The sequence below is a fragment of the Phyllostomus discolor genome, chromosome 2, assembly GCF_004126475.2.
Source record: "Phyllostomus discolor isolate MPI-MPIP mPhyDis1 chromosome 2, mPhyDis1.pri.v3, whole genome shotgun sequence".
Lineage (NCBI taxonomy): Eukaryota > Metazoa > Chordata > Mammalia > Chiroptera > Phyllostomidae > Phyllostomus > Phyllostomus discolor.
The window spans coordinates 104,186,773-104,210,543 of record NC_040904.2 but is presented as its reverse complement, the minus strand read 5'-3'; the positions used below and the strand labels follow the sequence as shown (position 1 = coordinate 104,210,543).

The 23,771-nt window shown below is 46.7% G+C and overlaps 1 protein-coding gene across 2 annotated transcripts in view; it reads left to right on the top strand.

Annotated features, from left to right (window-relative positions):
- HEG1 (heart development protein with EGF like domains 1) overlaps positions 1 to 23,771 on the top strand; it is an 89,092-nt gene that overhangs the window by 15,064 nt on the left and 50,257 nt on the right. For both annotated transcript variants that reach the window (XM_036018215.1, XM_036018214.1), the window contains exons 2-5: positions 11,536 to 11,820; positions 13,528 to 13,821; positions 20,085 to 20,438; positions 21,303 to 21,644. In XM_036018215.1, coding sequence (XP_035874108.1) covers positions 11,536 to 11,820; positions 13,528 to 13,821; positions 20,085 to 20,438; positions 21,303 to 21,644 — 1,275 coding nt within the window. The remainder of the gene's footprint in view (positions 1 to 11,535; positions 11,821 to 13,527; positions 13,822 to 20,084; positions 20,439 to 21,302; positions 21,645 to 23,771) is intronic.

Here is a 23,771-nt window from a genome sequence, read left to right as displayed (position 1 = left end):
TCCCTTTCTGGAAGCCTGACCCCAGACTCAGGTCAGCCCATCCCTGGGTCACAGGTCGGCCCTGCAGGCCTGCCTTTCTCCCCAGAGCATGACCAGCGGGACAAAAGCTGACAGTCTCACAGGGAGGGGAGATAATATGCCTTGCAAACTTTATACTTTTCATTGCTAGAAGCTGTTTCAGAAAAATCTTTTTTTTTTTTTTAAATCAGACCATCAGATCTCAAGTCCAAACACTTCTCAATGTGTATGGTTTTTCTTAGGGCCTCTCCTTTCAGGGCAAGAACAAGGAAGGAAACCAAACTCCCCGTGAGCCCTGGACAGTTCAGATCAAGGGCTGAGTCTTTTGTTCACACAAACTCATTTGGCTCCTAAACGTCCTCCGCCCAGAATCATTACATCCGCAGCAGTGTTTCAAAACACAGCCAAGAGCCGACCAGCTGAGGAGGAGGCTGCCTTTCTGGTGAGATCGCAGCCACCTGCCTCCACGCCCCCCAGGTTCCTGTATGCCCCAAAATATCCCGCCGCCGCCGGCCATCTGGCCCGAAGCCCCCTCCTTTAGAGGAGCCCGGGACAAAGCAGTGAGGCCACGAGGGCCTGTGGTGGGAGGGCCGTGATCTGCAGGAGAGGGCCGCAGCGGGAAGGGAGGAAGGGGTGGGTCCTGGTCTCAGCTCTGCGCCTTCCCAGCTCCAGGATCCCCTCCATGATGCTGGGCCCCTTCTCGCTCCCCAGTGGCATCACAGGGCTTTGTTGAGAGCTTCAGCTCTCTTGGAAGGGGTGAGCTCGTTCAGGCAGACGCTGCCCTGTCTTATGTGTGGTTGATGCTCAGTAAATACACACACACACACACGTACACACACATATATCTAACATAAAATTTACCATTTCAGCCATTTTTAAGTGCACTAGTGATTGGCACTGAGCACATTCACAATGTTGCACACATGCCATCACCATCATTTCCCGAACTTTTCATCACCCCAGACAGGAACTTGTTAAGTAATGACTCCTCATTCCTCCCTCTCCCAGCCCTTGCTACGTCCATCCTACTTTCCATCTATGACTTTGCCTATCTAGGTACCTTACATAAGGAGAATCATGCAGTATTTGTCCTATTTTGTCTGGGTTATTTCACTTACATTAAGTTTTCAAGGTTCTCCCGTGTTGTAGCATGTGTCAGGATTTCTTTCCTTTCTAAGGCTGAATAATATTCTATTGTCTGTAAATACATTTTGTTTCTCCATCTCTCCACTGGTGGGCACTAGGGTTGCCTCCACCTTGTGGCTGTTGTGAATAATGCTTCGACGAACTTGGGTACACATGTATCTGTTCGGTTCCCTGCTTTCGATTCTTTTGTGTATATGCCTAGTGGGGGATCCATCGTATGGTGATTCTTGATTCTATGTTTAAGTTTTTGAGGAACCTCCAAACTGTCTTCTACAGTGGCTGCATCATTTTACATTCTACCAACAATGCAAGAAGGTTCCAATTTCTCCACATCCTTGCCAACACTTATTTTCCTTTTTTTTTAAATAATAGCCATCCTAAGGAGTATGAAAATAAACTTTTTTTTAAATTCATAAATGCCACTGAATGGCTATATTGTGGATTTGGAACTGTTACCTCTAGGAGCCTAACCCTGTCATTTACGGGTCAGACCAGTTAGTTGCTGTGGTCCCTAATGGTGGGGGTCACCTTCAGAGAGGGATGGGGACAGCAGAGGTAACCCAGCCAGTTTCCCAGACTGGGCCAGAATGAATGATGCAGCGCGCTGTGGGTGCTAGCTAGTGCCATGTATTAATTAGGGGAGAGCTGGCTGAGCTGCTTCTCAGTCCTCATTGGTCTGCATATGGGTGGCTAATGAGGAGAGACAGCAGAGTGAAAGAGCTGGCACGTTCTGTGCTCTGCCACTCACTTCCCGGGTCACCCTGGGAGGGCAGCCTCGGTGCTGAGCCCAGCCTTCTCTTCTGAGGCCCGGGCTGAGAATTCCTGCCCTGCCCACCGCTCAGGATGTCAGGGTCTAACAGGCTAATTCAGGGCCCTGGAATTAGTCCATGGAAAGTGGTTTGCTGACTGCACAAGCGGTATTTCTTTATCTGATCTCTGAAAAAAAGAGCATAATTTTGTCCTCGGCAAAGTTCCTGTGGACAACGTCCTGCTCCTCTGGTGATTTGTAACCACCCCCTCATACCCAAGGGGGGTTAACAAGAGAGGGGACTACTAGTCTCCTCTGTATTTAAAAAGTCTCTCTTCTCCCCTCCCTATGCGAGCAATTGAATCTTAAGAAAATCTTTCAACATTACAGAGAAGCCGCCCCCCCCCCCCCCCCGTGGGTGTGAGGTCCGTGCTGGTACAAAGAGCTGCTCTCCTGAGAGCAGTTCCTATCGGAGATCCCCATAGGCACCAGGAGAGGGGCCGGGATGGGGAATTCCACGGGCCACGTCTCACTGTTCCAGAGCCTCTTCCTCACGAGCCTTCCCCCACCCCCCGCCCCCTCCCGAGCAGCCCGGCTTCACTGTCCACCCGGCTTCACCGTCCACCCACCAAGGCTCACTCTGCAGAGTCCTGGGGCTTCGGTGGAGCCCTTCCGTCCTGTGGGCCTGGTGTCCCCGGCCCCTCTCCGCTGCAGCCCAGCACTTACCACCTGCCTGGCCCCTGCTTTTAATTTTGCCCCGACCTTCCCTCTATCACCTGTGTCTCTTCCGCTGGTGCTTCTCCTCCCTCCACATTCAAGCTCCCCTTACTTCCGTCTTTGACCCTTGCTCTTCCCTTCCTGTGCCCTCCACTTGTCCTTCCTTCGGATCCACAGCCCCCAATCTTTCACCGCCTGTTCAAGACGTTTCCACGCGGGAGTTCCAACCTCCGCCCAGCACCACATTTCAAAAACACGTGTTTCTTGCCCCTCAAACTTGTTCTCCATTCTGCCTCTACTCTTTCTTATTTCTTCTCGCTACCCATAAAAGTCCTGCCCGACATGGAAGCTGATTTAAAAGTCCTCCCGCACAGTCTTCCAGCCACTGACGTCCAGCTGTCGTCAAGCGAGTCTGCCTGATTCCAAAGCCTGGGTGATGCTCACCATCCCCTTCCTCTGAGGGAGAAACAAGCCAGTGCCATCGGGTTTAAGGCTGCCCTTGAAGGGGGATGGGACCGCTCGGGCCTGGTCACTGAGGGCTAGCACCTCAGAGTAAACCCAGGAGTGACAGAGTGGCGCCTGGATTCAGATTGCGCCCCTTTGCTGAGTGCGTGACCTTGAATGATCACTTAATCACTCTGCCCCTCAGCGTCCCTGCGACACCCGCTTGACTGGTGGATGGACGCACACATTAAATGAGATAGCACATGTGAAACCCTTAGCACTTGGTGCTGAAGTCTGAATTGAAAGGGAAATGAAAAGAGGGCTGGTGCTTCAACTCTGTGGCCCAGAAACCCAAGCTTGTGGCTGGCAGCACCCAACCCATGGCCTGCTGGAGCTGGAGCGTGTGGGGCCGCCCAGCCCTCTGGGAGGAAGTTGCCTCTTGGGGTGACGCAGCACACACCCCATCCACACCCACTCCACTGCCCAGAAACCGTGAGAGTTGAAAGACCCCGATTCTCAATTCTTGGGGGTGGGAGGGGGACAAGGAGTTGACTCTGTAGCAGCTGCTAATTAGGAAACGCTACTCCCGGGCTGTGCTAGTATCCCTGATGATGCTGGTGCACAAGCAGATGGTTTGGAGCATTAAAGACACTGCCGAAGTGGAAGTCGTCGACTTTGGGGGCGGGGAAGCAGGCAAAGCAATAAAACTGTCTTGTTAATTTCATCTGCATCCCTGGTACAGGGGCAAGTGATGGCCTGACACGGGACTGAGTGCAGAGGGGAGGGTGGTGTTTCCAGCTCAGAAGACACCTAGGAAATTGGAACACCTAGCCTCCAATGTGAGGCTGCTCGGGTGGCTCAGTTGCCACAGGATGTGAGGGGGGTTTAACGTCGTCTTGGACCATCAGGGGAGAGGGTTGGGTGAGGTGAGGAATGCCAGCTTCTGCTGAGCCTCGGGGTGCCCCTCCTGCCCCAGCATCTGACCCTGAGTACCTGCAGGGGCACAACCTCCTCTTCTCACTCCCCATCTGGCCCAGGCTGTGCAGCCTGAGGCATCCTTTCCATTTCTCCAGGCCCATTTCTCTTGCTCACAAAGAATAAGAGCAGGCTCCCTGGGCCCTCTTCCTACATGTGGTAGGTCCCCATTCAGCCCTGTCCACTTTCCTGAGTTACCAACTGTCCCACTTAGGGTTTACACCCGTGCTGAACAGGGAGCCACACCGCAAACAAAACTCAACCACACTGGCCCTTAGTAGCTCGGGGCTTCTGAAGGGTTTGTCCTTTGATTTCAGTAAATATTTTTCAAATATTTACTGAAATCAAATCAAGTGTTTGAGCCATTGTCCTCCTGAGGTACAGCATGGAATGCTGTAAAGCACTTGGATGTTCACAGTCCTTCAGACCTTGAGCGGCAGAGGGAGGGGCTGGTGCTGCGTCCCCCAGCCTGCCTGCTTTGTTAATCTCTTGTCTGAGGGATAGTTCAAGGGCAGTATGAGAGGTAGAGGGGCGTCCAGAGTTAATGGGGCACAGCAGGACACTGCTGTTTTGGAACTCCAGGCCAGTGACATCAGGGTCATGCCAGAGGTGGTCACCGTGTGCCCCAAGTCCTCCCTGCACCTGCCAGGAGGGTCTCATGGAGTGGAGATAGAGCCGGGCGCAAGCTGCCCCAGCAGCTGCTTAGCCAGCCTGTCCTTTCATCAGAATGTACTGCTCACCTCCAGGAGGGCCTGGGGGCCTGCGTGGTGCAGGGGCTTCTACCTCTGGTACCAGCTCTGATTTGCTGCCTGAACTGGGAGACGGAGCCGTGACTGGTTAGCAGCGCCTGCCAAAGCCGTCCCCACAGGTGTTTGTGAAAAGTTGATAGTCCTCACTTCACTGAAGAGCCACAATGTATATGGTGCTCACCATGTGCCAGAGAGATGCCCTTCAGAGCTCTCACATGTGTGTGCTGCTACAGCCCCGTGAGACAGGAACTCTTCCTCTCCCCATTTCACAGGTGGAGAAGCCAAGGCACAGAGAAATTACATGTCTCATTGGCTGTGCCTCTCACATAGGGCACCTAGAAGTCTCACCCAGACAGCCTGCCCTTAACCACATTCTGTGTTTGCCGCTGCCTGTCTTACTCAGAAATGAATTTCTAGACGCGGGCATGGAGCTGGAAGCAGGCTCTTTTCCTTCTAGACAAGAGAACCTTTGCACAGGGGACACAGATTCACAAAGTATGGGTAAAGGAGGCAACTTTTTATGTTGCCTCCTGTGTTCCTGGGGGAAAAAAGAGAAAGATCCCTAGATAAAAAAGGACAAAAAGGTGAGAGTTTCTCACCAACTTAGGCAGCTGTGACACCCATGACTAGGGCGAAGTGGGCAGGGGGGCGAGGGGGGGCAGGGCAGGGAGGTGACACCACAGACCAGCAGGTCTCTGCAGTGGCAGCACTTGCCTCTGCCCCGGAGAGGTGGTGGTCACTGGCACCTTTCCTGGGTCAGGCCACCAGCCAAGGCCACAGCTGGTGCTGAGAGTGTGGGGCATCTGGAGGCCAAGTGGCCCAGACATAAGTAAACTCATCAGCCCCTCTGCTGAGCTGTCAGAGGCCACTCACATGCTTACGTTTCAGAAATGGCACCAGAGCCCAAACCCACAGGCTGTCTTGTTAGCAGGTTGCACAAGCCAACTTGACCTTTCAGTCCACAGGCTGTACCTGCTGTAGGGGCAGGTCTGGGCACCAGAGAAAGCCCATTGCAAGGTGGCTTCCAGACCTGAAGATACCAAGATACCAACCCTATTTGTTTTTTTTCTTAGGAGATACATTTTTTTTAACAGATATATTTTTACTAACACAGGATCATATGGTCCAAAGCATTTTGTAATTTATATTTTTACTTACCAATAGAGGGTGAGCATAATACATATCTAAAACTATTAATATATTTTGGTCAGTTCTTTAAAACTTTGTGGTGTCATAATTAAGTTAACCAACCCCCTATTGCAGAAATCTAGGTTATTTCCAATTTTCATTGTTATAGACAATGCTGTGATAAACTTCCTTAAGCCTGAAACTTTGTGTACTTCTTTAATAATTTCCTTAGAATTAATTTTCAGAAATGGAATCCCTGGTTCAAAATGTAGGCCTAGTTTTCAACCTTCTGCATCAGATGACAAGCTTCTCAGGAATGTGCCCACAGCACTGTCGCCAGCACGGTGCGCACCTGTCCACTTTCTTCTTTTTTATTTTTTGAAACATTTCATTTTTCAGTTAAAGTTTACATTCGATATTACTTTTATTAGTCTCAGATGTAACAGCATCGTGGCTGGATCACCATATACTCCTAAGTGGCACCGACGGTAGCAAATGTCCATTTTCTGTATGTGCAGTGACACTAGATAATAATTTTTTAAATCTTCGCCAATGGGATAGGAAAAGAAAATATATACAAATATAAAAAGATCTTTTCTAGTTTGGATTTGTATTTTATTTCTTCCTAAGAACACTTCCATGTATTTATTCCCCACTCACTTTCTCCTGTGCACCGCGCCCCTGTGTTCTGTGTTTATGACGAGTGCTCTGTGAGAATGTGGAGCCGTGCTTCAGGTGTGGACAGTGCTGAGCTTCTGTCCTGAGCTGCAGACATGGGTCCCGGTCTGCTTGTTTTCCAGCGCTGGTTCCAAAACCCTGGCCGCTCCTACTGTTGACATCCTCTGCTTCCCAGAGTCGACCACTTTCAACCCTTTTAACTCATTCTTTCAGTGACTATGTCCATAACTCTCAATCACATGCTTCTGTTGCTATTTAGTGATATTTTCTGTTTCGGTTTTAGGCAATATTCATTGATTTCTCTCAATGGAAATTTTATATCATTTCGAGTGCTACCATTTAGAAGTGATATACTCTATTCCTATCCCTTAGGGTTAGACTGAAGAACTTTATAATGCATCGCCGACACAATTTAAAGCTACCTCTCTCCTACAACATGCTTCTGGTCATCCCCTCCCAATTTATGGGCTGTTGTTCTCCAGGATTTGCTCTGTCTTGTTTCATTAATCCCACAAATTATAAATTAATTTATAAATCCAATATTTCTTCAGATTTATGCACATATATACTATTTTGTTTGCTCATCATTTCTTCTTGCATCTTACAGCTTTTGTCTAGGATGTTTTTTTTCTGCTTGAAATAAATTCTCCATAATTTCCTTTAGTGGACATGGTTGATGAACTCAAATTTGACTGAAATGTTTCTATTTTGAAATATAGTCTCAAGATGTTTTTCAAAGATAGCTTTGCGGAGTATTCAATTCTAGTTTTATCTCTCTCAGCACATTGGAAATATTTATTCGCTGTCTTTTGGCTTCCATGTTTGCTACTGAGGGCTCAGCAGTTAGACTGTCAGCTTCTGCGGGAGGTTTGTCATTTCTGTTCCTCTGCTAGGGTCTAAGACTTGGTTGTTTTGGGGTGGTTTTCTGCAGTTTCACATAATAGGGGTGTATATTTCCTTTTAATTTAGCTTCCTAGGATTTGTTAGGCATCTTTACTCTGAGGATTCATACTTTTTATTAGTTCTGTAAAATCTTCAGCCATTACCCATTGAATATTGTTTGTTCTCCTTTAGCTCTGTTGTCCTAGAACTCCAGGTAGGTAAATGTTGGACTTTCTCACTCTGTCTTCCTTGTAGCTTCACCTCTTTCTTGCTTTGTCCTCTTACGTAATCTGGGCATTCTCTTGTTATCTGTCTTGTAGTTCTGAACTCTCTTTACAACCATTTCTAATCTGCTGTTGAGTTTCCTAATTTCAGTTATTATATTTTTCATTTCTAGAATTTCCATTTAGATTTTTAAAATTTATCTTTGGATATTATTTATAGTCTTTTTCTCTCTCATTTTTCATTTCGTATTTTCATGTAGTTTTATATACTTATACTTTTTGTCTGATAATTCTAGTATTTGAAGTTTTTGCTTATACAGTTTGCTGACTTCTGTCCATGGGTGCTTTTTTCCTTGCATATTTTGTGATTTTTTGACCGTGATCTCTTATTTCTGCCCAGTACCTGAAGGCACTATGTATCAGGACCACTGTTCCCTCCATTAATAGGACTTCTGTGTGTGTGTGTGTGTGTGTGTGTGTGTGTGCGTGCATTTGAGATGGAATTTAAATACCCTGAAATCCACCCTTTTGAAGTACATAATTAATTAGTAAAGTCGCAAGGTTCAAGACTACTTTTAAGCACAGGCTTGGTGTGAGGTGTAGCCAACACTGGTATTGTGAGTTTGTGCTGTGTATGCACACGAGGGCCAGCTTTATATTACAGATTCTTAGGTGTAGATTTCTTTTTCTTTCACCTAAAATCAGGATTGAAGGGCTTGCTGTTTTCCTTGCAGTTTCCACGTTGGTTTCTATCTGCCTGACACCTAAGGTGTAGTAGCCCTGGTCCCAGGAGCTTCTGCAGGAACTTCCTGTCAGACTCCCTCCTTGCGAATTTTGTCTCCTGTCTCTTGCATCCTAGTAGCTGTCAGAACAGAATTTCAAGGTCACAAATGTTGAGCAGGTGCCTCAGGGAAGCTACTAGCTTCAGAGTTAGCTCACCCCCCTGAATTCTAGCTCTTGCTTCAGTTTTGGCCTCAGGAGATTTGATTCTTGACTTACTTGTCAACTCAGCAATATATGTAGAAATCTTTTTGAAAAATATTTTATTCAGCATTTTTTTAGTGGCAAGGTTATTTGGGATACCGCAGGACTGTTGTCTGCCTTTTAGTTTTGTTGACAGTGTGCATTTTTTCCTCTGTCCGTCTCCTGTCAGCCCTCCAGGGAGAGAGCGTGTTCAGTGCTAGCCACACACGGTTCTGCGGCCATTCTTTCCCTTCTGGAGCCTGCGGTGGAATTCCTTAATTTGACTGGGGTTGGGGACGGCCACTCCTTATCCCTAAAGAAGGAGACATTGCTGCTTCCTCAGAGGCCCAGCTACTTAAGTCTCACATTCGTCTTAGGATATAATAGAGCTAAATTCATTTTTTTATCTTTGCTTATGGCTTGCCAGCTTTGGGGCATGGGGTTTCAGTCCCTCTCTCTCCCCGCCATCAATTTTTTCTGGCTTCTTTTGAGAATAATTTCTCTCATTATACCAAGAGGCTACGGAAAGCATCCTCAAACCCTTCCACCTCCTTTTGGGAAGCCAGCTTGCCTGGGCAGCTCATATAGGAAGAACAAGGGAACATGTCCTGTGGGTCACTCCTACTCACGACCCTGGAGTCTCAGGTTCAGTTTAGTGACTTTGCAGCTGCTCCTGGAAATACCCCTCCACCGCCTATTTCTGGGTAAGTCTATGCCTCGCCTGTCTGTGGCTGGGCCCCAGATGAGCCCAAATCCCTGGACAACTTCCCTCCCCCTTCAGGAAGCTTCTGTTAATTATCACCGACAGGAAACAGAAGAGGAAGCATGAAAACAGTAATCTCAAGGGATTGGGGGAGGAAATGATTCCCTTAGGAAAGTTTGTTAGAATCTCTTATGGAAGTTTTTATAATCGCCACCCTTCCAACCCCACTGCTTCTGCTAGGAGTGGTCCAGAGTGGGAAAATATCGAGAATGATTGATCTAGAATCACACTGTCCAACATGGTACCCACTAGCCACATGTAGCTGTTGAGCTCTTAAAGCATGGCCAGTAAAATAGTCGCTGGGTTTCAAAGGTTCAAGACAAAAAATGCAAAAACCTCAGTAATGTTTTATATCAATTAAATATTGCAGTGGTATTATTTTTTAAATCATTACCTGAAGATATGTTTATTAAGAGAGAAAGAGAGAGAAACATCAATGTGAGAAACAGTGATTGGTTGCCTCCCATACATGACCAACCTAGGATTGAACCCGCAACCAAGGTATGTGCCTTGATCAGGAATCAAACATGCAACCTTTTAGTATACAGGACAATGCTCCAACCTACTGAGCCACCTGGCCAGGGCACAATTTTGGATATGTCAGATTAAATAAAATATTTATTAAAATCAATTCTACCTGTCATTTTTTACTTTTTGAAGTGTGGCTGCTGGAAAATTTAAAGTTACATATGTGACATGCCTTCTCGGGTTGGACTTGGGCGTCCGTCCCACCCACCCGCCCTAACTCAGAACTTGCTGCTTTTACCGATGACCTTGATACTACAAGGTGGTTTCCTCCGTGCCCAATTTTACCCTCAACTTTAACTTCATCCTTACAGTGTTTTTAACTAATGCCCTCTCTGTGATCATCTTGGGCAATATGGAAGTAAATGATCACTTAACATTTTTTCTTATATAAATACATTCCTAATTTATATACTTCAGGTAACAGGTCATACTAATAAGCAACATTTCACAGCACCTCTGAACTGGAAACGGGGGAACAGGAGGATTTGCCCTAACACTCTTCTTCAGCACTTTAGCTTCCAGCTGAGCACCGCCAGGAGCTCAGGGGCGTGGGCTTTGAGCTGGTTGCCCCGTGGTGCGGGCAAGGAAAGTGACCACCCCGGGCCCCTGTTGCATTCCAGGCAAAGTGGGGAGAGCAAGGGCACCTCCCTTCAACAGGTGCAGGGACTAGATGAACGAGTGTGTGTTAAGAGCTCACACCAGTGTTTGGCACATACACACATGACTGCTTTGATCACTATTTTTAACAAAACAAGATCATACTCTAAATTCTATTTGGAAGCCTGTTGCTTTAACTCAGTGATACCTGTAGACTGTCTTTGTTTTATTTTATAGCATAATTTTAATGTCATAATATCCTTTCATATGGTTATACTGCAACTGGTTTAATTGATCTGCTGTAGGAATTTTAGGTCCGTCCTTTCTTCCTTTCTTATTTTCCTCCTTCTCTTTTCTCCCTTTCTCTGTCTCCCCTTCTCTGTCTTCCCTTCCTTCCTTCCTTCCTTCCTTCCTTCCTTCCTTCCTTCCTTCTTTCCTTCCTTCCTTCCTTTGAAGTTACTGCACCAAACCTATTTACATTAATAAGGTTTTGATATTATTGCCAGATTCGTCACATATTTTCCCAGAGTTCATGTCCCACCTCCTGCCTACAAGAGTAAGTGTCAGGATTAAGATCTGCCAGCTTTTCCCTACCACCATTGAGAAGACACTGTTCACAGCCTTGGTGCTGATGAAGAGCTTCCTTTTCTCTGCTCCCCATGCCCCACTCTGAGCCCGCCCGGGTGACAGAGATTCAAGTCTTCTTCCCAGAGTCCCATGTTGAGCTCTATTAATTTTCATCATTTATTCCACTTATGGTGAAATGTAATAATCCTATATACCATTGTTGCTTTATAATTCCTTCCACTGGATTGATTGTAAGAATAATTACTGTGGGGGGGGGGAGAAAGGTGAAATCATTCTACTTGAATCCACTTCTTACAGACAAAGCTGCTTGTGGTGATGTTTCTGAAGGGTTATTTCTCTTTTCAGAAGGCAACGCGTTCTCACTGATATGTTTTCTGATTGTTTCAGCTGCTGTAAGGAACCACTGGCCAGAAAGCAGCACTGAGCCCCAGATGGAAAATGTCCCCTTTGGTCAGAATCAAGTGGACTTCTCCGCAGTGGCCCCCAAAGGCCGTGGGGTGGTTCAGACTGCCGACAAGAGACACGCTCCTTTAGATGCTGTGGAAAACTTGACTCCTCAAACTGGAACAGCGGGTGCTGGAGAAAGAAACAACTCCGTGAGAGCAAATGTCACCACTTTCCCTGTTGGGTCTGAGATGGCAACAGCGCTGACTTCCCAGAGCAGCACTATAGGTGAGTTAGTGCTAATGACGCTCATTCCGTTTATGTGTGTCCAGTGCTGGACAACACAGCTGCTGCCAGTCTCCCTTCCGTCTGGAGCCTCACACCATCTTAGGGTCCTGGGCTGGGGATCGGTCACTCTGCAGTTAGCTGAGTTCTAAGTATAAACCAGTCAAGGGAGCAGACTTGCTGAGGGGCCTGCCAGTCCCATAGAATCTATATTCCATGGCCAGTCTGAATCTAAACAACATCCAGAGAACCTGACGCACGCCCCTGGATGTTTTCCATCTGGGGCTCAGTGCTGCTTTCTGGCCAGTGGTTCCTTACAGCAGCTGAAACAATCAGAAACATCAGAGGTACCAGGTGTGGTGGGGTGTGCGTCTGGCGTGTTTGTGTTGACGTGGCTCAGATGGATATTCTGGCTTCAGTCTGCACAGCTGGTCCTTTGCCATTTTTAGCAAAGGATTTCAAGATGGGCCTGGGCTGGATGAACAAGATTTGGAAGGGAAGACAGAAAACCAATGCTGATTAGGTCCCTGCTACATACCACCCTGTCTAGTCTCTCTGTTCTCACAGTAAGCCGATGAAGTCACATTATCCTTACCTTAGGAATTTGGAAATTGAAGTTCAGAGAAGTCAACCCACAGCTAACAGGTTTCAGAGTTGGGATTTGAGCCTAAGTCTGTGCATCTGAGCGAGGCGGAAGGGCAGCTGAGGAGTAGGTGACTGGACCTTGTGAGTCCAGGGGAGAAGGGTGGGCTTTTTGTGGGGCACACGGCCAGCAGCCTCCCTTGGGGGAGGGTGTAAGTTGCACACAGAGGAGAGGAGCAGTGGGTAGGGGGGCTGTGCAGGTGGGGTTAGGGACAACCATGGAGGACCTTAAAGGCTGGCAGTTTAGATTTGGCATAGTAGCAAGAGTCACTGAAGGTTTTTGAACCAGGCAGTGGCATGATTAAAGCGAATTTGGGGAGGATTCACCTGGCAGACAGGTATAAGATGTCTGGGGAGAGAGACAGGTTGAAGGGAAGGAACCTGGAGTCAAGGGGACCCCCCAGACAGACATAGAAATTCAGACACTGGGTACTAAAATGTGGCCTGGTGGCCTCGAGAATGGAGAGGAAAGGATTGATAGACTCTTCACAAAGGAAAATCGGTAGGACTTGGTCACGGCCTAAAAGCAAACAAAGCCATCACCGATGCCCCGCAGTTTTACACCCCAGTTACAGGAGGTCTGGTTGGAGTGCTCAATTGTGTAAAGAGTACTTATGAGAGTATTTTGTGTTTCATTCCTGAGTAATGGAGTTAGAGCTCAGGACCTCTGTACAGAATGCTGCCTGGGTTTGCGGGTCTTCTGGGTATTGGAAATTTTGTTTATGCTGAATTAAAGTAAATTCTTAAACCAGCTTTGTGAATGTGAATGAGGAGTCATGCGGATCAGAAACCAATCTCTGATTTGGTGTCGTCCAATGCTTAGCTTCGTTGTGCCCATTCTCTGATACTTTCACCACAGGATGCAAAGTCTTTGTGAGAGCTAAAGGCAGTCTTCATCTTACTTTGTGGTCTCTCATTCAGGGCTTAGCTTTTCATAGAATAAGTAGTTGCTCCTGACTTCCTCTCACATCTATGTGTGTTGTAGAGGTCAGCGCTGAGCTCACTAAAGATTATTCAGACATTTGGAGATCTCCTGGTGGAACTTTAATTGTTACTGTCTACTTGCAGCTTTGGGAAGGCTTCTCCTGCCGTCCAGCAGTACAGGGTCAGAGAGAAGTGCCCCTTCTCACACAGAAAGCAGGACATCCTGGGGCTCCCAGACCAGGGGGATGGGGTTCCCCAAAGAAGTGACTGTGCATACCCAAGTGGCCACTTCAGTTTTGAGCCAGTCCTCTCTTCCTGCTTTGGAGACGGGAGAAGAGACCACATTCTCCAGGAAGAGAAATTCCTCAGAACCGGAGCTGTCTGGGCTGCATTTCTCCAGGACATCGTCTTACTCTTCTCCCTCAAACCATTCTGCAAGTGAGTACCCCTATCCCAGCTTAACCCTCTGAAGTCATTTAGAATAGAAGTAAGTAGACATGTAGAGCTAGATAGACTTGTCACATGGACTAAGGGGAAAAGACATTAAGTACAAATGCAAAGTATTTGGGGTAAAAGTACAACCCACACAATTTATCTCAGTATTGAAATTCATTTTTAAAATATGTTTTCTTTGCCCTGGCCATGTGGCTAAGTTGGTTGGAGCATTGCCCCATACACCAAAAGGTTGCAGCTTCGATTCCCAATCAGGGCACATACCTAGGTTGTAGGTTCGATCACCAGTTGGGGAGCGTACAAAAGGCAACCAATCGATGTTCCTCTCCCCACACTCTCTAAAATCAATCAATAATTTTTTTAAGCCCTGGCTGGTGTGGCTCAGTGGATTGAGTGCTGGTCTGCAAACCTCTCAAATGCCTCTTCCTCTCTAGCTCCCTACCTTGCCCTCTGTCTAAAAATAAATAAAATCTTTTAAAATTTTTTAAAAATATGTTTTCTTGAAGTGTATACAGAGGAAAATAATAGCTGGTCTGGTGGCTGCTCTAGAGCTTTCTGTCCTCCAACACCTGCTTTTCCTGTTTCCACCCCCCCCCCCGTGTACACACACACACACACACACACACACAGCAGAGGTGAAGTGTGGTTGGTGTGAATTCTTGCACGAGAGGCTACATGCTAGGTGAATGAAATGGTGAACATTTTATCATTTGGTTGGGAGTCAGGTTTATATTTCTTCACCATTGTAAAAGTTTCTTTTAATGGCAAGGATAACATATGCATTTTCCTAGGCATCATTTTTTTAAAAAATCATCTAATGCAGGTGTTTGCAAGGCTGCGGAAGTGGAGTATTCACCTTTTTGTCATTCCAGTTCCTAGCTATTGGTTAAGTCTCACTCAGGTATTTCCTTCCATCTCTATGAAGCCTTTCTTCAGCCCTCTGATCCTCCGTGTCTTGGTGTCTCGTATACCTTGTCACACTAGGTAACCTAGTGCCCGTCTGCCCAGATGGATTGTAACCCTTTTGAGGGCATAGGCTGTGTCTATTACTTCTCTGAGGTTTCCCGTTGCCCTGGATCAAGGTACAGTTAATTAATAATGGAGGTAGCACGTTCCCATATATCACAGGACTCACCCAGCCACGGGCCAAAGAAAATATTGGAAACCCTGCCTACTTCTTCTCTTCTTTGAGGTTTCATTTCAAGTCGGTGAATGTTGAGTGTGTTTTCATCCCCATGCCAGAATGAGCGGGACACATTAGGTTAGAAATACTCTTGGGAAATAGAAGTTAGGTTGCCCTAGAAATTGCCACTTCAAAACTTTCTAAGGTCAGGGGTGCTTAGAAGTACTTTGTAAGACTCGGGGTTTGGGTTTCTGTCATCGGCGCAGAAACCAAACCCAGAGATCCTTTCTGTGATGCCAGTTCCTCTTTCTTATGCACTGTACACCGTTTCCTGCTGGCTGAGTATGTGTATAATTTATGATTCGTGTTTTTCGGAGATTGCTTTTTAAGATTATTCTTAAACATTGGTTAGATCAGATAAAAGCTATGATCGTTTCCAACTTCAGAGTTCTGTGGTTCAGTGATTTACCACCAGCTTTACTAAATGGTGGAAAGGAAGCATTTTCTAAGCTACACTTTAGTTCTGGTTAGGGTCATTCAATATTTATAATTTAAATTCAACCCACTGCTGTGGTATATTTGAAAGTCAGCCTGTGTTTCTAGCTTTACTGCACTTGACTTGGTAGTCCCCTGTATTTTCAACATTAAAAAAATAATTGGTCCTCAAATTCTTTGAGCATTCATCATTTCAGAACCACCTACTTTTTAAAAAAGATTTTACTTAATTATTTTGGGAGGGGAGGAAGGGAGGAAGAAAGAGAGGAAGAGAAACATTGATCGGTTGCTCCTCGTACATGCCCCCCGCAACCCAGGCGTGTGCCCTGACTGGGAATCCAACCTGCAGCCTTTCCCTTTGCAGGATGACGCCCAACCACCTGAGCCACACCGGCCAGAGCAGAACCCTATACTTTTAATTTTAAAAGAATAGTGCCCAGTCTTTCCAATTCTTGAGTCTTTCGTTGAGCAGTTCTCTTCCTTCTTGGCAAATGGGGTGTTCTGCGCTAGGTAGAGTCCCACCTCTTTCTTAGATGCTGAAGAGGGCATTGGTTGCTATTAAATGAGGGGATAGCCAGGCATTCAGGAAGTCTGGTCCAGCCTCCAGCCTGCAGCCTCCCTGGGCAGGTGCCGAGGGGACACGCACAAGGACCTGAAACCAACGGGAAAACAAAGTTCTGCTCCATTTTTGAGGCAGGGCTAGTACCCCCTCCCCTGCTAGCCAGAGCCCTGGTATACCTCCTTCCTTCCGTTAAATCCACATCTTGAGATTTTATTGTCCCTTTCTGGCCATGGGGTCCAGGAGGTCCAGGCTGACAGGGCTTGTTGGAGGCAGACCGGAGTCACCGGCCCACCTGGCCCATCTGTGGAACAAGGTGCAGAGGAAGTGCGGTGGCAGCATGGGTCTTTCGACACTTGGCCACTCCACACGCTAATAGATGTGACTCAGTGAGAGCCCTGGCTCTTTGACCGGCCAGGGGAGTGGTGTTGCCCGCCGGGTGATCGCTGGGGTGGCCTGCCGGGAGCCAGGCCCAGGGACAGTGGGGCTCCTCATTTGAAACATGAAAGGATTAGATCAGATGATCCTAAAGATTCTTTCTAGCTCCAGCATCTGTTGCTCCAAACACATCAGTCTTTGTATTCCGTGCCTCCTTTCACTCCTCAGCCTGCTGCACAGGAACAGCCACGCGGCACAGCCTCTCCCGAGGCTCGGAGAGCCAGCCATTGCCCGCTTCCAAGCAGAAATCGTGTGCCAGCCAGTGTACTCTTGAGAGCAGGTGTAGGCCCAGAGAGCTGAATCAGATTTTAAAAAGAGATCAGAAGCTATCTGAAATGATTTTTTCTTGCTACTTTGTATCTTGCTCTACCTTCCATAATGACTGTGTATTATTGGATCACAAGGGGAAAAAGTAAGTAAAGCAACTGACAGGGAAAAAAATTCTCTTCTGAAGGTGGAAAGAGTTATATGTTTGTTGAATTGTGTGAGAGCGGCTACAGTTGGGCACTAAATTTACTGCCGAGCTTCCTGGAAACCAGGGCACAAAGGGAGACCAGGTGGGGCCTGAGATTGTGGTCTGATTAGTAAGCAAACAGTCCCATCCATGGGCCTAAGTGTTTTGTGGGCAACACATTCTAAGAGGAATATTTATATAAGGAAGGTTGAGAATTATAATAGAAAATGCCATCGATTGCTGTTTTGTGCAAATTATGGTAATGTTCTTTAAAAGGCGATATTTTATATAGATTCTCAGTTGGAGCTAAGAGTGTAATACTGGATCTCAACTCATGAAAGTGTTTCTGTGGGGAGCTGAGCTAATGTGGCCCAGGTAAATTGCTTTGAGGCGATCTAACGAAGACAGCATAAATAAGCCAGAAGATTGCAGATTTAGCATATCTTTCTCAAATATCAGCTGCTTCAGCTAGATTTTTGGCAGGTTCTGGGGAGCAGTCGAGCCGAGGTGGCACGTTCTGATGCATGCCCCAAGTTCCCGTGTTTGTGCTGCGGCTGGAGACTGGCCCATGCGTGCTACCAGAGGAGCAGTCATTCTTTCCACCTCCTGTAGTAAACTCAGGGGACTCCGCTTGTTTCGGCTCCCAAGTCGATGGTCTTCCAGCTTTTGAATTGCTGCTTTAGGGGTAGAAAAGAAGGAAGGGCGACTCCTAACTAATCAATACAGCTGGCCTGTTAATTAGAAACATGGTAGGAAATTTCCCCTATGTGTAGTTAGCAGGTGCTCATTTAGTGATTAAGTGCTGATTATAGATTAGTTTGACCATTTTGTCTTCTGATGAAGAGGCACTGGCTCTCCAGAAGTCTTCACACTGCTTCAGAATTGACTGTGAGGACTGAGCGAGATCATGTGTACAGAGTACTTACTTGGCGCGGTGTATAAAGGTGCACATATAGTATGGCACATCATAATTGGTCAGTAAGTGGCAGCTTTTAATAATGATGATAATGAGTTGATGAAGCAAATGTTCCACAGAGCCCCCACAGGCCAGGGAGAACAGCCACTTTCTTTTTATGATTGTAGCATCTGTGACTTTTGTAATATTTCTGTGGCCATTGATTTGTTAGCAGGTATTCAGGCTGAGTCCAATATAACCACCACTGTACATTGGATGGATGAGGTAATGCCACTTACTGGGAGAAAACCTGCTTTGAAAGAGCACCCAGTGCCCAGTGAGGCTGGAACTTGGTGCAGCCAGACGGCAGCTGGAATGAAGTTGGGCCTGAGCTGCTAAGTGGTTGAGCGAGGGTTTGCGATGCATCTATAGTAAGAGCTCCTTCTTTTATATTAATGTGTTTTTTTGTTTTTTTAATGAAGGATGGAATTTATTTATTTTTTAAAATGTATTTATTGATTTTAGAGAGAGAGGAATAGGGGGAGAGAGAGAACAAGAGAGAAACATTGATGTGAGACAGAAACATCAGTTGACTGCCTCCCATACACGCCCTGACAGGGACCAAGCCCACAGTCTAGGTGTGTGTCTGGACTGGGAATCGAACCTGAGACCTTCCGTACACAAGATGATGCTCCAACCAACTGAGCCACACTGGCCAGGGCAATGCGTTTTTGTTTTTGGGTAGGGGTGGGTTCAGGTAAGCTGGGACTCTATTTTTGTGTCTGGGTCTTCTCTCTTCTTCTAGTTGCTAGTTGTGTGGATCGCCTCCATCTTCATTTTGTCTTCATTAGTGTCCAGGGACCAGAGCTGCTGGCCATGGTCGGGCATAGTTGGTTCTATGGTCTATACGCAAGCAAAGGGAGCCTTTGTGTTTCCTGTGCTGTTTTTCTAGTTATATTTAATATTTGCTTGTGCTTTTGGTCAGAACTGTACATAGGACAGGTCTTCAAGGAACCATTTATAATGAGAACTTCCTTCTTCTCTTTCTGGGTCATCGTTAACAGCTTGAAACCTTTCATTATAGAGTATAGAGTCCTTTTTTATTATTTTTGGCTTAAAAAGAAAAATAACACTCTTTTTTCTCGCCTTTGGATCTTGCTTGCCCTGTCTCTCCCCACTCGATGAGCTTCCCTGCAGATCACTGCGGCGGGAAGTGCAGGTTTCGGTATGTGCTCCGAGGGCTGTGCTCGGGGCGTCCTCGGAAAGGGCTCTGTGGAAGGAGCTGCGAGCGAGCCACCTGTCCTTTTGTGCAGCAGGTTGTGCATTTCAAACGGCAGTGTATGATTCCGTTCTTAGAGGTTCTTGGTAATTAACCCAGTCTCTGCCATCCATCTCATCAGAAAAACTGTTCCCAGCCTGGAGTCCTGGATCTGCCAGGGGCCCAGTGGAGTAGAATGTGAACTTGCAAGCTGGCCTCCAGAGCCTAAAGAGGCAAAGAACAATAATGGAGCCTGTTTGCTTTCGGCTGGAATTAAATCGAATCAGTGGGGTAACAATGACTATCTCCTGCTGATTGGAAGCTCTGTTACTTAATAAATGCATTTCAGTTAATAGTCTTTCCAAACAGAAGGTTTGTGGTGGCCATGAGGTGGGAAGTAACAGTTCCCTTGGTGGTGACAAGGGGTGGGGAGGTTGCTTCTCTGGGCCGGTGCTGTTTCTGCTGTGCAGAGCCCTGGGCCTCCTCACGGGCCACCTGGTGGGAGCTGCGTACCGTGGAACGGCTCCGCTTTTGTTCATTTTTATACATGGCTTTTCCTCTGTAGTGGCACTTGGACAAAAGGTTACAACGGCTTCAGTAAAACAATTTACAATAGATTGTAACTATAATTTATTGTAGTTTACAATGAAACAAACAAAGACCTGTCCTGTATCACGATGGCTTGTCCTGTATAAGCTCTAAGGTGAATTCAAGAGTAGAAGCTTTACCTTCTGCCATAAAATCCAAGGCAAATAATGTCAAGAGGCTTTTGCTTTCTTTTATCTCTTTTAGCTCGAGCGGAAGCTTTCCACTGTGCTTGGTGAAGGATGCCCCCGCTTCTCCACTTAGCTCTGTGAGAAATCGAGCAAGGGGAGAGAGTGAATGAGTGTGTCAAATGTGTTTGTGTCAGGTCCACATCACCTAGATTTACCTACCAAAATGTAATAAACATTATTTGTATCTAGATGCATCCCTGATTTTCTTAATCCCGCTGGTTAGCCCTGAGCATCTCTTTTTCTGTTTTAGCATCTGGAATCGTGGAGGGGCCGAGCAGCCCCACTGCCCTCCGGAGCGCCTTCGTCAGTCAGACAGGGAGGGTCCACGCTGCCACCACAGTCCCCAGTGATGACCCCAGGGTGACCCAGTCTTCACCTGTCAGCCTGGGGCCCCTAAACAAAACGGAGAGTTTCCCTGAGAACGCTGAGGTGACCACAACGTCAGCATCAGTCCATTCTTCACCGTCTGATGCAGAGTTGAGAAGAAACACTGGGGCAATGAGGAGTCCAGGGCGTGGGGAGTTCACTAAGCCGTCCACAGAAGATGCATTTGGCCTTTCATCTTCCGAGGGCTCGATAGGGTTTTGGCAAAATGATTCCCCAAGTAAGTATTCCGTTTTACTTGATCTGTTATGGATATTTAAAAAGTGTTGGATTTTCTTAGCGACGGCTTCAAGATCATGTGCAGCCTCTAAGAATGAGTGCCCTTGGATGACACCGTCTCCTTTATCTAGCATGTCACGTTGCCACATTTTGACTTTCGTCCTTATGAAAACGTTGTGAACTCTTCTGACAGGCGTCACTCCTCCTGCTTTTTTGGTAGAGGAGGAAGGACACCAAGGGTCAGGGGACGGGAGCCGAGCGGACACCTCAGCCCCGGAGCCCTCGCTGTTGGGTGCGTCTTGTCACCGCAATGTCGGCTCCGAAGTGGGACCTGTCCTGCCTGTAAAACCAGTTCGTTATCATCTTTAAAACTGTAATGTGCAGTTCAAATACATTCCCTAAACTCATGACTTCAATGTACTCCCTATAGTTTATTTCTTGTTTGCTGAACCTCAAAATTAGAAAAATCTGTTAATAACGGAACTGTTTTTTAAAAATGGTTCTGACCAAGCACTGTATTTGGTATATCATATTTGTTAGACATAACACGCTCCCTCCCTGGACCGCATTTGGGGAGAGAGAATAAAATACTCAAGCTTGTTAATTACTCTGCAGCTTCATTCATGCTGTTTAAAAGCTCCCCTCTTCCCCAACATTTACTCTTAGTACTGGTATCTTATTGACACTGAAACATTTAGAATTAATTATTTAGGATATGAAAATGCATGTCAGGTTGCACATATAACACATTCTATGCAAGGCCATTGCAAAGGGGATCTTCGCTGAGAGAGGGCTCACCTCTCAGTGGTGGAGGGGTCTCTTTCACATCCATGTCATGGCAGCTCTTTTCTCTGACACCTAGCAGGCTCGGGAGGACACCAGTGGGCCAGCAGCCCTCATATGGAAAATGGAAGCCCCCTGTATCAGATGGAACCTCTGTCAGTCCCGCTGGGCAAAGCTGGAGGGAGCACTGCACGCTGGGTGTCGACCCACAGCGAGACATCTGCAGAGGTGACAGCAAGCTCTGCTTCCTATGCCGAAGTCGTGAATGCTTCAGTTTTGACCCAGTTCTCAGCCTCTGCCCCACAGTCTGGAGGGAGTGACACAGCACGGGCTGAGAAGAGTTACTCTGAGCCGGCCACCGAGGCTTTGTCCTCGTCCTCCTCAGAAAGCCTGGAGTCCTCGGCACCACGCGGGGAACGCTCGAGTGAGTTTCCACCCCATAGAACTGCCCACGTGGAGGGAACGGGGACTTACCAGCCCTTTGAGCTTCTGGAGCATAGTAAGGCCATGTGTTAATGAAATGGCTCCGTATTCTCCTCTAGTTTCATTTTTCCTAGGCCATTCTTCTAGCTGGTGGACACAGAGACACCAGCATGTCCCGAAACTTTTCTGGTCATCTCCACAGAGTTGCTGTTGCCACCTGCCCATCCCACACAGGGTGCAGGGGCCTTTCTGTCCAGGGTTTTCCACTCCCTGTAGCCCACCTCACACCCCATGCCTGTCTCGCCACACAGCTCCTGGAAGGTTGTTCGAGAGACTCTCTTTAAAATAGCTTTATTGAGATATAGTTCACATTCTATACAATTCTCCCCTTTAACGTGTACAATTTAAACTGGTTTTTAGTACATGCACAAAGTTGTGCAACCTTCACCACTAATTCCAGAAGATCTTCATCACTCAGAAAGAACTCGGTGCCAGACGTCACTCCCCATTCTCTCTTCCTCTCAGCCTCTGACAACCCCTGATTTACTTTTTGGATTTGCCTATTGTAGACATTTCATATACGTGGCATCATTTGATATGTGGCTGGCATACTGTTTTCAAGATCCATTCGTGTTGTAATATGTATCAGTACTTCATCCTTTTTGTGGTTGAGTCACATTCCATTGTGTGGATGGACCGCATTTTGTTCACCTTTTTAGCAGTTGGTGGATGTGTAGGTGTTTAAAAAGTCTTTTGGCTATTATTAGTAATGCTATTGTGGACATTCCAGTACAAGTTTTTGTGTGAACATGTATTCTCAATTCTCTTGGATTGCTGGGTTAAATAGTTACTCTATTTTTAACCTATTTTTAACTGGAGAACTGCCGGTCTGTTCCAAAACGGCTGCACCACTTTATCTTCTCACCAGCCGTGTACGGAGGTTCCAGTGTCTCAGCGTCTTTGCCAGCACTTGTGGTCACCCATCTTTTCTGACGCTCGCCATCCCAGTGGGTGTGACGTGGTGTCCCGTTGTGGTTTGATTTGCACCTTTTCCGGTGCTCGTGGGCCCTTTGTATATCTTCCTAGGAAATGTCCGTTCTGATCTTCTGACTATTTTTAAATTGGGTTATTTGTCCTTTTTTGAGTAATAAGAGTTCTTTGCATATTCTGGATACCAGCCTCATATCAGATATATGATTTGCAGGCATTTTTGCCCATTCTGTGGGTTGTCTCTTCACTTTCTTCATGGCATTATTTGAAGGATGAAAGTTTTTAATTTTGATGAAGTCCAATTTATCAATTTGAGAAAATTTTTTGATGTTCCTTTCTAATGATGGTTTTGTGTAATTTTTCAAAACCATTCTCAGCAGCCTTATCCATGTGAATTGTATACTGACTAAAGCAAAAATACATTAATGTATCATTTAAACTTACATTAGGTTTAAATTCTTACCTCTTCACCACCAATAATAACATCTGCATTTCACCATATGCACATCCTAACTGGTGAGGAAAATCAGCATGCATTACTACTCATGTGATGCGAGAAAACGTGCTTATCATGAAGGAATACCATAATTATGGGTGGGAGATACTCATGCTCCTTTATGTCTGTGCATGGAAAATGCATTATCTGTCTCCTAAACAAAAGGGATGATTTTCCACCCTCACAGTCATGGGGCTCAAACTGGTTACGTTTCAAACCCGGAGCTTGGGTTCTCCAGCCTTTCCTTTTCCTGCCCCTCGGTGCCCTTTACGCCACAGTTAATGCTCAGGTGGGTCTAGTGGAAAATGGGAGCGGATCCGGGGGTTGGGTTATAAAGTGCTAGGTACAGAACAGCCTCATTCCTGAAATCACCTCACTGCGCGTTCACATAACGCTTTATCTCGTCCGTCTCCTCTGAGTGCCCAAGGCTGACTGTGCCGTCCAGACTTTCAGAGTTCTCCTGCTGTTCCTTTCATGGACTCAGACGCAGCCCCTCTGTTTCAGGTCATGACTCTCCACAGAGTGAAGTCTGCCAACCTTGTGGGGTCGTTTGCCTAAATTCTGTCTCGCAGAGCCTAACGACCTCCTGTTCCAGGCCTTGCCCTGTTTGCCTAGGGAACTTGTGCTCAGATTCACTCCGCT